The 14,157-nt window shown below is 49.1% G+C and overlaps 1 protein-coding gene across 1 annotated transcript in view; it reads left to right on the top strand.

The window, feature by feature from the left end:
- BPIFB4 (BPI fold containing family B member 4) overlaps positions 1-12,123 on the top strand; it is a 28,391-nt gene extending 16,268 nt beyond the window's left edge. The window contains exons 11-15 of the mRNA XM_053201379.1: positions 233-300; positions 2,511-2,553; positions 4,493-4,556; positions 7,288-7,364; positions 11,781-12,123. Coding sequence (XP_053057354.1) covers positions 233-300; positions 2,511-2,553; positions 4,493-4,556; positions 7,288-7,364; positions 11,781-11,804 — 276 coding nt within the window. The 3' untranslated portion in view covers positions 11,805-12,123. The remainder of the gene's footprint in view (positions 1-232; positions 301-2,510; positions 2,554-4,492; positions 4,557-7,287; positions 7,365-11,780) is intronic.
- Positions 12,124-14,157: the final 2,034 nt, after the last annotated feature.

The raw sequence follows: 14,157 nt of genomic DNA, 5'->3' as shown, positions 1-14,157 counted from the left end.
CCCCAGGGCTTTGGCACATACCCTTCCCACTGCCTGGATCACTCTCACACCTTCTTTTTCATCTGGCCGAGTGAACGTTACTGGGGCCTCGGCCGGACCATAAAAGGAGGTTTGGCCAAAACCTCGGGGAACAGCCTGTGTTACGCTGAGTGCTGACGCAGCGCCCAGCCAGCGCCTGGTGCACAGAGCGCTCCCAGTGGCGACACTTCGTTCTCATCCCTCTTTCCTCCAGGACACAGAACTCTTGGCCATGTTTTCCGTGGAGGGGGATAAGCTGATGATCGACGCCAAGCTGGACAAGTAAGGGGGTTGCAGACTCGGGCCCCTCCTGCTCAGAAGGGCCTCCTTGGTGCTGCTGTGCCTGGTGCCAGCTCCTGAAGGGACATCTGGGAGGTCACCAGAGGTCCCCCAGCATGGCTGTCAGAGCTGGGTAAATCCAAGAGGCTGCAAAGGTGAAAATGGGCTGTGACCGCCAAGGCCGCTGGCGCGAGCTGGGCAGTGGGGGTGATGCCGTGAGCTTGCTAGAAGGAACCTACTGCCGACAACAACTACCATATCAATAATAATAATGACGGCCGTGATGATGATGGGCCAGGCTTTGCACTAGGTATTTATGTGCATTCTCTTGTTCAGCCTTGCAATGGCCCTGCGGAATCTCCCATCTTAAAGAGGAGACAACTAGGGCTTAAAGAGGCAGGTTGCCTTACTCAGACCCACACAGCAGGTCCAGAGAGGGGCTCTGGGCCAGCCCAGGTCTGTCTGAGCTGGAGCTGCGTGGTTACAAGTGCAGGCTTTGGAGCCAGGCCATATGAGCTCAGATCCTAACGTGACCACTGACAGGCTGTGTGACAGAGGCCAAGTGACTTTGCCTCTCTGAAACTCAGCTTTCTCATCTGAAAATGGGGATAATAGTCCCTACCTCATAGGACTCATAATAACACTACGTGCCAGGCATTCAGCTAAGCCCTGAATGTGTGTCAGTTCATTTCATTCTTGACCTCAGCCTATGGCAGTAAGTACTATTCTCATTCCCACTTCAAGATAAGTGAGACTGTGTGTAAAATTGTCAGCGTGTGCCTCGTTCATTATCACTTTTTCTTCTTATGACAGTTGATCAAGCCCAACAATGGGAATTACTCAAAATAAGACATGACTCAGAGCCATCCAAGAGTTTCTAAGGAGGTGATGCCCAACCTAAGTCCTGGATGATGAGAAGGGGCCAGTGGGGGCTTCGGGGCAACCAGAGCAGTGCAGGCAAACTTTAAAGGTCAGGAAAAAGCTGCGGTGTTGTGGATGGAGGGGCTGAGGGAAAAGGAGGGAAGGGAGTGGAAGTCGGCAGTAAAACACTGGTTTCTGTCCTGCTGGATGCCCTACGGCCCCAATGGCTTTGCCCCATGGGTGAGTCTGGTCTGGCCGCAGGTAGGGCTGTGGGTTTGCAGGTAAGATTCAAGTGCAGTGAGACTGAGACTCTCACAGCACAGACAGGGACCTCAAACCCAGGCCTTGAGCCTCCCTCCTCAGAATAGCCCAGCAGCCAAAATCGCACCTCAGGGCAGAGTCCTGGGCTCTCCCCTCTGAGCTCTGTGGCCATGGCCAGTTACCCCGGGAGCCTCAGGTTACTCCCAGACAAGGTTGCCGGAAGGATCCAGCGAGGTAGGGATGATTGCTTATGTGTGCACAGCACGCACTTATGTACCAGGCACGGGCTTGACTTGGATGATTCCTTTGGTCCTTGCAGCCACTCACTTTGCAGACGAGGAAACTGAGGCATAGAGAGGGTAAGTACTTTGGCCAAGGACATACAGCCAGTAGGGGTCACAGTTATGATTTGAGCTTTATGTACAGACAGTCCCTCCTTATCCGCAGGGGATACGTTCCAAGACCCCCAGCAGATGCCTGAAAGTGTAGACGGTACCAAACCCCACCTCTACTGGGTCTGGGTCTTCCTGTACAAATGTACCTGTGATAACGTTCCATTTATAAACTAGGCCCGGTAAGAGATTAACAACAACCATAATAAAAGAGGACAATTATAACAACACCCCATAATAAAATTTACGTCTCTCTTTCTCAAAATACTGTGCTGTACTCACCCGCCTTCTGGTGATGATGCGAGACGATAAAATGCCTAGGTGCCGAGATGAATGAAGCCGGGTGAATGATGTAGGCACTGTGATGTAGCATTAGGCTACCACTGACCTTCCGGCAGCACACCAGAAGGGGGATCATCTCTTCCAGACTGCAGCTGAGTGCGGGTCACTGAGACCACGGAAAACAAAACCTCCGCTAAGGGGCTCCTGTGTAGAGTATAAAAGCCTCCGCGTCATGTCTAATACATAGTTGGTGCTCAATACGCGGAGATCAACGTCGTTCTTACTGACTGCCCCCCGGGTCAAGCAAGGTCTTTGTGAGGATGTTCGCGGAGGGGCTTTCGATAGTTTATGGGAATATAACCCCTTATGATTCTCAGGCAATCACCACTTCTAACAGGTCGTTTGCTTTATTGGCAGGACTCACCTCAACCTCAGAACCTCAAACGTAGGCAACTTTGATGTAAGTACTAAGCGCAAGCTCAAGGGCAAGATATTCTGGGAACGGTGTCCCCACGTGGCTAGCTGGGGCCGAGGGAGTCTGTGAATTCCAAAACATTGGCACCATCTCTGCGAGGCCTCCTTTACAGGTGGGGAAACTGAGGCCCCCAAAGCCAGTGAGGGGCAGAGTACAGACTCACAGCTCCAACTCTGCCAATGAGGCTGTCCCATTTTAATGGTTTTTATTTTTTATTTTTGAGAAAGAGAGAGAGAGAGAGAGCACCAGTGGGGAGGGGTAGAGAGAGGGAGACACAGATTCCGAAGCAGGCTCCAGGCTCCGAGTGTCAGCACAGAGCCCGACACAGGGCTCGAACTCATGAACCGCGAGATCATGACCTGAGTCGAAGTCGGACGCCCAACCGACTGAGCCACCCAGGCGCCCCAAGGCTGTCCCATTTTAAACCACCTGCTCCCATGGAGGCAACCTGGCCCAAATCCCTCTGCTCTGAAGCGGGGGGGCGGTAGGGACAGCCACGTCCCAGGACCCCTTCCTTTCTGGATCTGGAGGCTTGGCTTTGCCACTGACTCCTATGTGACTTTCAGCAATACCAACCCACTCCGAGCCTCAGTTTCCTCATCTGTAAAGCAAACAGTTCCGGATATGTTTCTAACCACACCTTTACCACCACGTTCTGAAATTCTGCCTTTCTAACTGGAGAAGCTCAGATTCTAGGGGTGGGTCCCGTTTCATCTGTTTATTCTTGGGTCCCCCCACACCACCAAGAGTCTCCAGAAATGCCCCTCTTCTCTTTTACAAATTGACAACAGATGTTTGCTTTCTAGAACAGTCGTGGTGAGACTTCCATGTGCACAGAGAGAGTCAAATACTTACTGTGTTGCCTATTTTTGGGTTTTTCCACCCCCAGCCTCCACAACCCATGTTGCTGGTGTCACCAGCCGCATTTTATAGATGGAGAAGCTGGGGCCCAGGGCTGGGCAGCGACGTGCCTCACAGCTGCCTGGGGCAGCTGGGACCAGAACTGGCATCTCTGGACTCCGAGAAGAAAAGAAGCTCGCACAGTGTGAAATTAGAGACTATTTATTTCTGGGGCCACAGAGACTGGCACCAAATTAAGCTTCTTTTTTTTTTTTTTTTTAACCAAATTTCTCTCGTTTAATCCTCACAACAAACTTATGATTTGGGTAGAGCTATCAGCCCATTTTCCAGATAAGGCAGCCCAATGCAGAGAAGCTGGGGGGCTTGCCCAAGGTCACAGCGCTGGGATGAAAGTCCCGTGCTCTTGTCGCGGCTGCACCATGCGGTTCTACAGCCAGGCGGGGACTTTACACGGAGGAGTTTACATTCGGCTTCTACAACCGCTGTACGAGAAAGGAGTATTCACTCCTATCTTCAGCTGTGGAAACCAGGGCTTAGAGAAGTCAAGAGCGTGCGCACATGAGAAGTCTCAAGGCTAGGTATTTTACCTGATCTGCCTGTGATCCTCGCCGCATCCTTGCAGGCTGGGCTTGCTGGCCCATTTTACAGCTGAGGAAACTGAGGGTCAGAGAGGTGAGAGAGACTTCTCAGAGGCCCACGGAGACTCAGCTGGGATGGAACCCCAGAGTGTTGGCTACACAGCCCGAGGGCCTTCCATGACACCAGGGTGGCTGCAGAGCGAGCCACGGTAGACCAGTGCTCCGGGCCTCCCCCAGTCCCTGCCTCACCATGAGCCTGGGGCCGGCGCTTGCCCTGCTCTGGGCCTCAGTCTCCCCAACTACACCGAGAGCAGGTGCACAGATGTGCCTTGCGGCTGTCCACCTAGGTGGTTCTAAAGTCACGGCAGCTCCCAGATTCTCCCAGAGCAGCTCTGCACCTTCCGGCCACAGGGCAGGGCCTCAAGGGGCCCCCGGGGATCTGAGCGAACCAATGCCTGGGTTGAGTTCTCGTCCTTCCCCTGCAGGTTGGCCTCTTGGAGGTGCTGGTGGGGAAGATCTTCGACCTGGCGTTTCTGCCCGCCATGAACGGTGAGAGTGGTGCCTGTGCCTCCACGGGGGTGGGGGGTGGCTTGGGGACCTGGTGGCTGCTGGTTCGTCGGGCATGTTTGACACACAGCCATTCTACTTCAACCGTATTCCTGAGAGCTTCATTCTAAGCTTATTTATCTAACCCTCTGAGCGCAAATATTGCCCCAAGGGTGCATCAACTTCCATATTTGCTGCTTCTGCCGCCTTCTTCTCTCCTTCTCCTCCTTCTCCTCCTTTTTCTCTCCTTCTCCTCCTCCTTCTCTTCCCCCTCCTCCTCCTCTTCCTCCTCCCTTTCCTTCTTCTTCACTTATTTGGCTGATTTTTCTGATTATCCATGTAAAATTCTGATCACACATGAAAATTATATGTGTGTAAGTTTTAGAAAGTCCTGAACAGTTTAAAAGGTAAAATCCCGAGACGCCTGGGTGGCTTGGTCGGTTAAGTGTCCACCTTCGGCTCAGGTCATGATCTCACGGTCCGTGAGTTCGAGCCCCACGTCAGGCTCTGTGCTGACAGCTCAGAGCCTGGAGCCTGTTTCCTTCTCTCTCTGCCCCTCCCCTGTTCATGCTCTGTCTCTCTCTGTCTCAAAAATAAATAAACGTTAAAAAAATTTTTTTAAATAAATAAAAAATAAATAAAAGGTAAAATCTCACCTCCCAGAGGCAGTTAATCTCGACCCCTGTTATATTTCCTATTAAACTCTTTTTTCTCTATTAAAAAAAAATATGGCCTAAAATATTTCCTGATATCTTTGAGGTTTATTTTTAATCGTGGTAAAATACCCATAATGTGAGATTTACCTTCCCTAACCATTTTTAGGTATATAGTTTAGTATTATTAGGTATATTGACATTGTTATGTCCCTGATTGATTTTTGTTTTTGTGTTTTGTGTTTTGTGGTTTTTTTTATCTTTGATATCACATATTTAATTTTACATGCAGAGACAGTGTGAATACATTATTGTTGTAGAAAGTTTCGTCAGTACAGATAAAGCTAAAGTTGCTCTTACTGATCTCCCCAGAATCCTAACCCAGAATCCGCCCCCTAGGCAGCCACGTTATCATGAGAGGGTCTTCTTGCCCAACTTCATAAAAAGAAGGGACTGAGCATGATTCCCCCTCTCTGTGGTGCCTCAAGGATGTTATCAGGAAGCCACCTGACCTGCAGGGCCACTGGAGGCTGGGGTAGCTGAACCCCATTTTAACTGGAAACCTCGCCCCCAAGGCCTCCGCCGGTCTGGCCGCACCCTCCCTCTCCCTGCTTCTGCATCATGGAGAAGAGGACAGAGAGGGGCTGCTGTGAGCTCTACCAGTGAGGATTCGTTGGGGGTGCTCTTGATGTCAGATGGACCTTTACCCCAAAAACTGTCACCAGAGGAGGCCAAATCTCAATCACAGAAAAGCCCTGGCCACCAAGGCCAGGCACGTTCGCCAGCGGGAGAGGACGACGTCAGGAGCTAGGCTGGGCTGGGCTGACCTGTGAGGCAAAAGGTGGAGACTCTCACCTGGCTTGGTCACTAAGAGGTGGTGTGAACTGGGCAGCAGGCCCCTTGGTCTCGCTGTAATGCAATTTGCCATTCTCAAAAGTGAGAGATTGGACAAGAGCCAGGATTCTCAAAGTGGGTTCTGTGAAAAAATCCATCCCATAAGATACTCTTAAGGAAAGGGTTCCGTGGCGCCAAGCAAGTTTGGGAAATTCTGAATATACTACTCTGGGGTAGGTTTACAATGTCCCTTGCTCTCTGAAAAGTCCTGCTGGAGGCAGAAAATCTGTTTGACTTCATTTAATCCAGATTCCTTCACTTGTCTTTTCATCCCTCTCTTCCTTCTTACGTTCTTTCCTCCCTTCCTTCCTTCCTTCTCTCCTTCCTTCCTTCCTTCTCTCCTCCTTCTTTCCTTCTCTCCTTCCTTCCTTATCTCCTCCCTTCCTTCCTTCTTCCTTTCCTTCCTTCCTTCTCTCCTTCCTTCTTTCTCTCTTCCCTTCCTTCCTCCCTTCCTTCCTTTCTTCTTTCCTTCCTTCCTTCCTCCCTTCCTTTCTTCTCTCCTCCCTTCTTTCCTTCCTTCTCTCCTCCCTTCCTTCCTCCCTTCCTTCCTTCCTTCTCTCCTTCCTTCCTTCTCTCCTTCCTTCCTTCCTTCTCTCCTTCCTTCCTTCCTTCCTTCCTTCCTTCCTTCCTTCCTTCCCAGAACATGAATCAGTATGAATCTACTTCAGTTCTGCCAATCTAAAAGCAAACAGCACATCCCATGGCAGTCACTTGTTGGGGCCCCATGTGTATCCTTCCATACCTCCATTCAGCAAACATCTGTCCACTCCTCTGTGCCCAGCCCAGGGCTGGGTGACACCGGGGACACAGTCCTTGCCTGCAAGAAACTCACAAGACGGGTAGAGGTGACAGATGTGGAAGCAGAGAATTAACATTCTGTGATTTCAATAATGGTGGGGGGAGGGGCAGTTCGAGGGAGAGGCAGGAGCCCAAGGTTCCTTGGCCTGGGGTGGAGGAAATCTCTTAGAGGGCATGACATCCAAACAGTCCCGGGGAAGGCTCAGAGCCTGGCAGGCAGGCAAGGGTGAGGGAGTGTGCTCTGGGTGGGAGCATCTACAAGGACAAAGGCCTAGAGACAGAGGAGAAATGGCTGGTTTCCTTGAAAATATTGGTAGCCTCCTGTGTGGCTGACACCTCTTAGCCACGCTGACTGTGCCTGACCGTTTTGTTGTTGTCTCTTTTCACAGCCGTGCTGGGCTCTGGCGTCCCTCTCCCCAAAATCCTCAACATCGATTTCAGCAATGCAGACATCGACGTCTTGGAGGTAAGGGAGGAAGAGCTTTTTTCGCTCTCGGCTCCATGCCCAGGAATTGGGAGGAGGAAGAGAAGGGAGGTGAAGGGTGGGGCAAGAGAGGTCTGTTTCCTCAAAGGGCGGGGCTGGGGGAACAAGACACCAAGCTTAAGAACCCTTAAATAAAGTTTTCCAACCCACCATCTCATTTCGTCCTCATGGCAGACGTCCTCGCCCCCATCTCGCAGATGGGAATACTGAGGCTCAGAGCAGTAAGGGGCTCACCCAAAGTGGAAGTGTGATGTAGTTTGTTGGAAAAACTTTTACTGAGCACCTTCTGAGTGCCAAACAATGTGCAAGGGGCTGGGAATACAGCAGTGAGCAAAATGTACAACCCTGACCCTTGCAAAGCTCGCCCAGCCAGTGGGAAGATGGGCCTTTGGATAAATATTCCTGAAGTAATTGCTAATTATAATCATGGCAGTTGCCTTGAAATTCAAATGCAGAGGGTCTTTTTGCACTATAAAAACCACATATGCTCATTATCTGCAATTTGGAAAACACAGAAAAGATTAAACAAACACCTGTTTATCCTCTTAGACATATTTGCAACCTAGAAATGAACATTTAGAGCATTTCACTATTTTCATCCCAGTCTTTCTGGAGTTTTATTTTTAAACACAATTTTGATCAGTAGGGCACAGGCATTAAAGAATGAGGATGCTAGAACCCAACAGCCTGGGGTCAAATCCTGCCTCTGCCAGTATCCTGCTGGGAGACCCCAGATAAGTTACTTAACTTCTCTGAGCCTGTTTTCTCCTCTGTAAAAAGGGGCTAACCATAGTACCTAACTATAAGGCTACTTTTAGAATAAAGTGAGATTCTACGTGTAAAGTGCCTTAAACAGCCCCTGGCATACAGTGAGGAATCTAGAAGTGTCCATCATCCTCAGTGTCCCCATTGTAATAAAGATCCTGGTGCAAAAAGGTGTTTCTGGGTCTGGGATTCAGTACACTCCTCAGAACACACTCCCAGAAATGGAAAGAATGGGCTTTTCCCCCAGAACAACCATTTCCTTTTCAAAAGATGGCCCCGTCCACACCGCCTCCAGCAGCGTGCAGAGAGCCCAGCTCCTCACACACCTACCGGGCTCGGGTCTCAGCCCAGGCAGGGATGGCTCCCACCACCACCTCAGGGGAGCAGTCAAAGGAGGCGGGCAGTGACCTTGAAGGGGCAGTGCGGACAGAGGTCAGATGTAGGCGCTGGGATGGTCCTCAGTGGTACGTGTCCTGGTCCCATCTCTTGAGCTCCTGGAGGGCCTCGGTGCTACCCTGAGCCTCAGTTTCCTCATCTGAAAATGGGAACGGTAATGCCCCTCTCATAGGGTTTGTGATGAGAAATTAAATGAGATACAGCATTTTATTTATTTATTTATTTAGAGCGCCTGCATGTGAGCAGGGGTGAGGGGCAGAGGGAGAGGGAGAGAGAATCTTGAGCAGGCTCTCACGACCGTGAAATCCTGACCTGAGCTGAAATCTACAGTCAGACGCTTAACCGACTAAGCCACCCAGGCGCCCCAAGATACAGCATCTTAGTGTTAACCACTCTTCACTTTTAAAGGGGGGTTAGGAAATACGGATGGGATTGGCACAAATTTATCATCACCGTCACCATCATCATCATATGCCATTTCCCAAGCACATCCTGTGTCCCATGCACTAGTTCGTACGCATTTGGGCCCTAGCACAACCCTGGCTGCTGTTTGCCCTCATGTCATAGATGTAGGACCTGAGGGTCAGAAAGGGTAGGCCACCTGCCCGAGGTCAGCCAGCTCCTGAGAAGTAGGTTTTGCACTGAAATAACGGAGATGGCGCCAACCAGTGATTCTCCACGGGGGCTGTATTGCAAGCCCCCTCCCCAACCTGAGAGCCCTTTTTAAATTACTGGGGATGATTTTTTATTTCCTGGATAATCATGCTTGAGTATTTCACATCAAAATACATATTATTTCATTATAAACTACTTACCTTTTATTTCTTCTTTATATTCTAGTAAGGGATGTAAGTAGCTTATATAGGTTATGAATTTTATTGCAGAATAATAAAAGAGAAAAAAAGAATAATAAGAGAGATAACACAAATACCTGTAATAAAATGTAAAATGGAGTGTTGGTTCTGAAAGGTATAGAACCACTGAGTTATTTATTTTTTGTGCATAAACATTTTATTTTTTATTTTTTTAATATAATTTATTGTCAAATTGGCTAACATACTCTGTGTAAAGAATGCTCTTGGCTTTTGGGGTAGATTCCTGTGGTTCATCACTTACATACGACACCCAGTGCTCGTCCCAACAAGTGCCCTCCTCAATGCCCATCCCCCACTTTCCCCTCTCCCCCATCCCCCCATCCCCCCTCAATTTGTTCTCTGTAGTTAAGAGTCTCTTATGAGTTGTCTCCCTCCCTCTCTGTTTGTAACTATTTTTCCCCCTTCCTTTCCCCCATGGTCTTCTGTTAAGTTTCTCAAGATCCACATATGAGTGAAAACATATGATATCTATCTTTCTCTGACTGACTTATTTCACTTAGCATAATACCTTCCAGTTGCATCCATGTTGCTGCAAATGGCAGGATTTCATTCTTTCTCATTGCCCAGTAGTATTCCATTGTATATATAAACCACATCTTCTTTATCCATTCGTCAGTTGATGGACATTTAGGCTCTTTCCATAATTTGGCCATTGTTGAAAGTGCTGTTGTAAACATTGGGGTGCATGTGCCCCTAAGAATAAGCACTCCTGTATCCCTTGGATAAATTCCTAGTAGCAGAACCACCGATTTAAAGACCCAGTCCAGTCTTGGTCTCATACAACCTCTGTAAATAGTAGCTAATTCTTCTCCTTCTCTTCTCCTCCTTCTTCCTCTTCTTCCTCTTCCTCTTTCTTCTTGTTATTATTATATGGGTCTAGCCATGTATTTTAATTTTTCATTTTCTTTTTTTGTTGTTGAGAGAGAGAGAGAGGGCGCAAGTGAGCAAGGGGCAGAGAGAGGAAGAATCCCAGAAGGGGAGAGAGAGAGAGAGAGAGAGAGAGAGAGAGAGAGAGAGAAGCAGGGATCACCCGAAGCAGGGTTCATCTTTTACCTGAAGTGGGCTCATGTTCACCCAAAGCAGGGCTTGAGCTCACCCGATGTGGGACTTGAACTCACCAACTGTGAGATCATGACCTGAGCCAAAGTCAGATGCTTAACAACTGAGCCACCAAGGCGCCCCTAGTTTTTCATTTTCAAACAATTTTAGACTTACAGAAGAGTTGAAAAAATAGTACACAGAGCACTAGAACACTCTTCACTCAGTTTCCCCTAATGTTGCCATCTTTTATACCCAGAGTATAATGATCAAAACCAGGAAGTTCACACTGATACAAAACTATTAACTGATCTACAGGCCTTCCTTGACAGTTTTCCCACTGATGTCCTTTGTCTGGCTTAGGATCCAGGATCCCACTTTGCATTTGGTCATCAGTCCAAATCTGCGACAGTGTCCTCCAGTGTGTGACAGTTGCTAAATTTTCCCTTGTGTTTTATGACCTTGACATTTCTGATGAGTCTGGCCCGTTGTGTGGAGTGCCCTACAATTTGGATTTGACAGATGTTTTCTCATGATTAGATTGAGGTTATGTATTTTTGGCAAGAACACCACTGAAGCGATGCTGTGTGCCTTCTCAGTGCACCGTATCGGGGGCACGCAATGTCAACGCCTTCTTCCCAGGGATATTGACTTTGATCATGTGGTTAAGGTGGTTCCTGCCAGTTTCCCCACTGCTAAGTTACGATTTTTCCCATTGTAACTAATAAATATCTCACAAGGAGATACTTGGAGATGACCCAAATATCCTACTTCTCATCATGCTTTCTGCCACTCATTTTAGCATTCTTTAATGGTTCTTGTCTGCAACAGTTATTAGTGCGGTGTTTGCCCAATGGAGACTCTATAACTCCTTTCACATTTATTAGGTAGAAATCTCCTACGAGGAAGAACCATCCCTGCTCACCATTTATTTATTGATCCAATAATTTATATCAGTACAGACTCATGGGTATTTATTTTGTTCTGTGGGTTAAACCTATCATTTACTTTGTTGTAGATATTTTTAGTTGTGGAAATTGGATTTGGGGAGAGTGTGGACAGAGGCCCAGGCCTGCTTCTCTTATTTGGGAGAAGAAAGAGATGAGGGGTGGGGAGGGAAGTGTCTTGCCCAAGGTCCCCTGTACAGGGCAAGCCAATGACATGGCCAGGGTGATCTTCAGGCCCCTTGCCCCCAATTGTCTCCTCTCTTCAGAACTGCTCCTTCCCAGAAATGTGACTTGCCCAATCCAAAGGCAGGTGACTACTAGGCTGCAGGCAGAAGTCATCTCATCCATTAACTGGATTCTCTCTTCTGTTCTCCAAGGACCTTCTGGTGCTGAGTGCCTGAACAACAGAGGCAGAGATGCTGCCAAAGCCCTGGAAGAAGCCAGAACCAGCCCTGAAAAGGCTCTGCCTAACACAGCCCCTGGCCCCGAGTCCCTTCAGCCCCCTATGACAGTCCTTCCCCAGTCCTGCAACCCTCTTCCCACATGCCCCCACCCAAAAAAGGAACCAGCCATTGGCCCTGTGGGCAAACAGTCCCATCCACGGTTAGCCCTACAGTCAGCACCCACAGGGGGAAGGAGGTCACCTGGAGGACTGAGGCCTTTTGGACTCCATGCCAGACTCCACGCTGCATACTTTACACTTTCAATAAAAGATTCCAATTTCCCTGCAGTTGGGCCAAGTCTCCACAAAGACCTTCCCTCAGGGTCTGGGTGTTTCTTCCCTCGATGGCTGGCCAGGGGCACCTGGCAGCTGTAGCTATGACCTGATGGAGGATGGTTCAGGTCATGAGTGAGTGAAAAAAATATCAGATACATATGAGGACCCTACAGATGGACAGGAGGGGATTTAATTCAGTTCTCACTGCCTTGGTTCAGGGCGCAATTTGGCTGATTCCTCTTGCCTCGGTTTCCCCCACCACTCCTCAGCACACAGGGAGGGCCCAGACTCAGAAGCAACAAGTTCAGAATCATCAGGCTCCACACTGCCAGAGGAACTGCCATCTAGCCTACCTCCCATGTGCCATGATGACGAGGGTCTCCTCTCCTTCCTCAGCTTTCAGCTGCTTTCTCCCTTCCTTTCCTCTTCTGTGTCCCCAGCAAGACTTTCCCAGGTCCTAAAGGGTGGATGGCTGTATCCCAGGTCCCAGGGGACAAAAAAAGATACCCTTCTGCCCCATCTTTCTGAGAGCTCATGTCCATCAAGGGCTTAACTACCTGCTGAGCCCTGCACTCAGGCTTTGTGTCTTGATCTCATTTAACCTCATGAGAGCACCATGAGGTAGGTACCAGGTGGGTCCCTATTTTGCAGATGGGGAAACCGAGGGATCAAGAAATGCAGGGACTTGCCCAAGGTCACACAGCTGCAAAGTGGCAGAGCTGGGGTTGGAACCTGATAAGTGAGCTCCAGAGCCCATGTCTTAACCACCCACCACACTGATTCTGTTCATAAGCTGCAGGGAGAAACCCCACTGAGTTTGGCCCCAAAACTGTCCTGAGCAGAAAGAAAACACAGAGAGTCACACACCTGTACTGCTCCCATGCATCTGCTAGGAAGAGAGGCATATCACTTCTTCTCATATTTCATTGGCCAAAGCAGGTCGCATGACCCTGCCTGACCTCAAGGGGTAGGGAAGTGTGATCCTTTCTTATGGCGAGGAAGGGGAGGAAAACCAGACATATTGCTGAGCACAGGCACTGTGTTCCACGCTCTCCCATGTCCTCCTGGGGAGATGAGGCTAGGACAGGGGGATAGCGAGACTCCTGTGGCACAGAGATTCTACAGAAACCCAAGGCACCTCATGCCTTCAGGTCCAAACTGGGGAGGCCCAGATGCAGCAGCAGCCCAGAAAATGAGGTTCACAAACTGGTCCTTCTCATGCATGCCCTTGGTTTCTAGAAATAAAGCCCAATGACTCCAGGTTCGCTGAAACCCAACCCCTGCCAATGTACTGTCAGTTCAGAGTACCTGTTTGGCTAACCCACACCCAAAGGCTCCTGGAAACCCTGTCTGCCAGACAGCGAGGGGAACAGCCAGCGTCTTCATGTTCAAAACAATTGCACGGCATTCTACAGAGAGGTTACCCTGCCAACAAGACAGCTTTGTGCGTCACTAAACTCGACTCTGGTGTCAGGAGGTCACTAGAGAATAAGCATCTTGGTGTCAGAAGGATGGGGCTCTTCCCTCTCTGCCAGTTGGTTGACTTGGTGAGACCCTTAGCCTTCTGAACTTCGGTTTTCCCTTCTGTAAAATGGATAATAATAATTGTTATTACACTCTAAGTGTGAAGCTATTTAAATGAGTTTTTTTTTCTGAAGTGTTTGGCACTAAGGCTGGCACACAGTTAAGCACTCAATCTGGGCTTGCTGTGGTTAGTGCTAGTGTTGCAAGTGTGAGCCTTCGGGGCCCCTTGCCTCTGATCAGAGCTAAACTGAGAACAAGGAAGGGCATTTGACATGCTGGCAAGAGAGTGCCCAAGGAACCCCTCCCAGAGCAAGGCATTGGCTGCTCTCCCAAATGGCTCCGTGGCTATGTTTAGAGCCACAGGGCACATTCAGAGCGGTTTCAGCAGAGCTATTTGATCCCAGCTTCCAGCCTTGAGAGGGTACAGAAACACTGAAGTCCCTTTTACAGAATTAAGATAGCTTTTCCTCCCAGGGATTTTTTTAAAGACTTTTTTTGTTGTTGTTTTTGTT

The sequence above is a fragment of the Acinonyx jubatus genome, chromosome A3, assembly GCF_027475565.1.
Source record: "Acinonyx jubatus isolate Ajub_Pintada_27869175 chromosome A3, VMU_Ajub_asm_v1.0, whole genome shotgun sequence".
Taxonomy (NCBI): domain Eukaryota; kingdom Metazoa; phylum Chordata; class Mammalia; order Carnivora; family Felidae; genus Acinonyx; species Acinonyx jubatus.
This window is presented reverse-complemented; position numbering and strand designations above follow the sequence as displayed.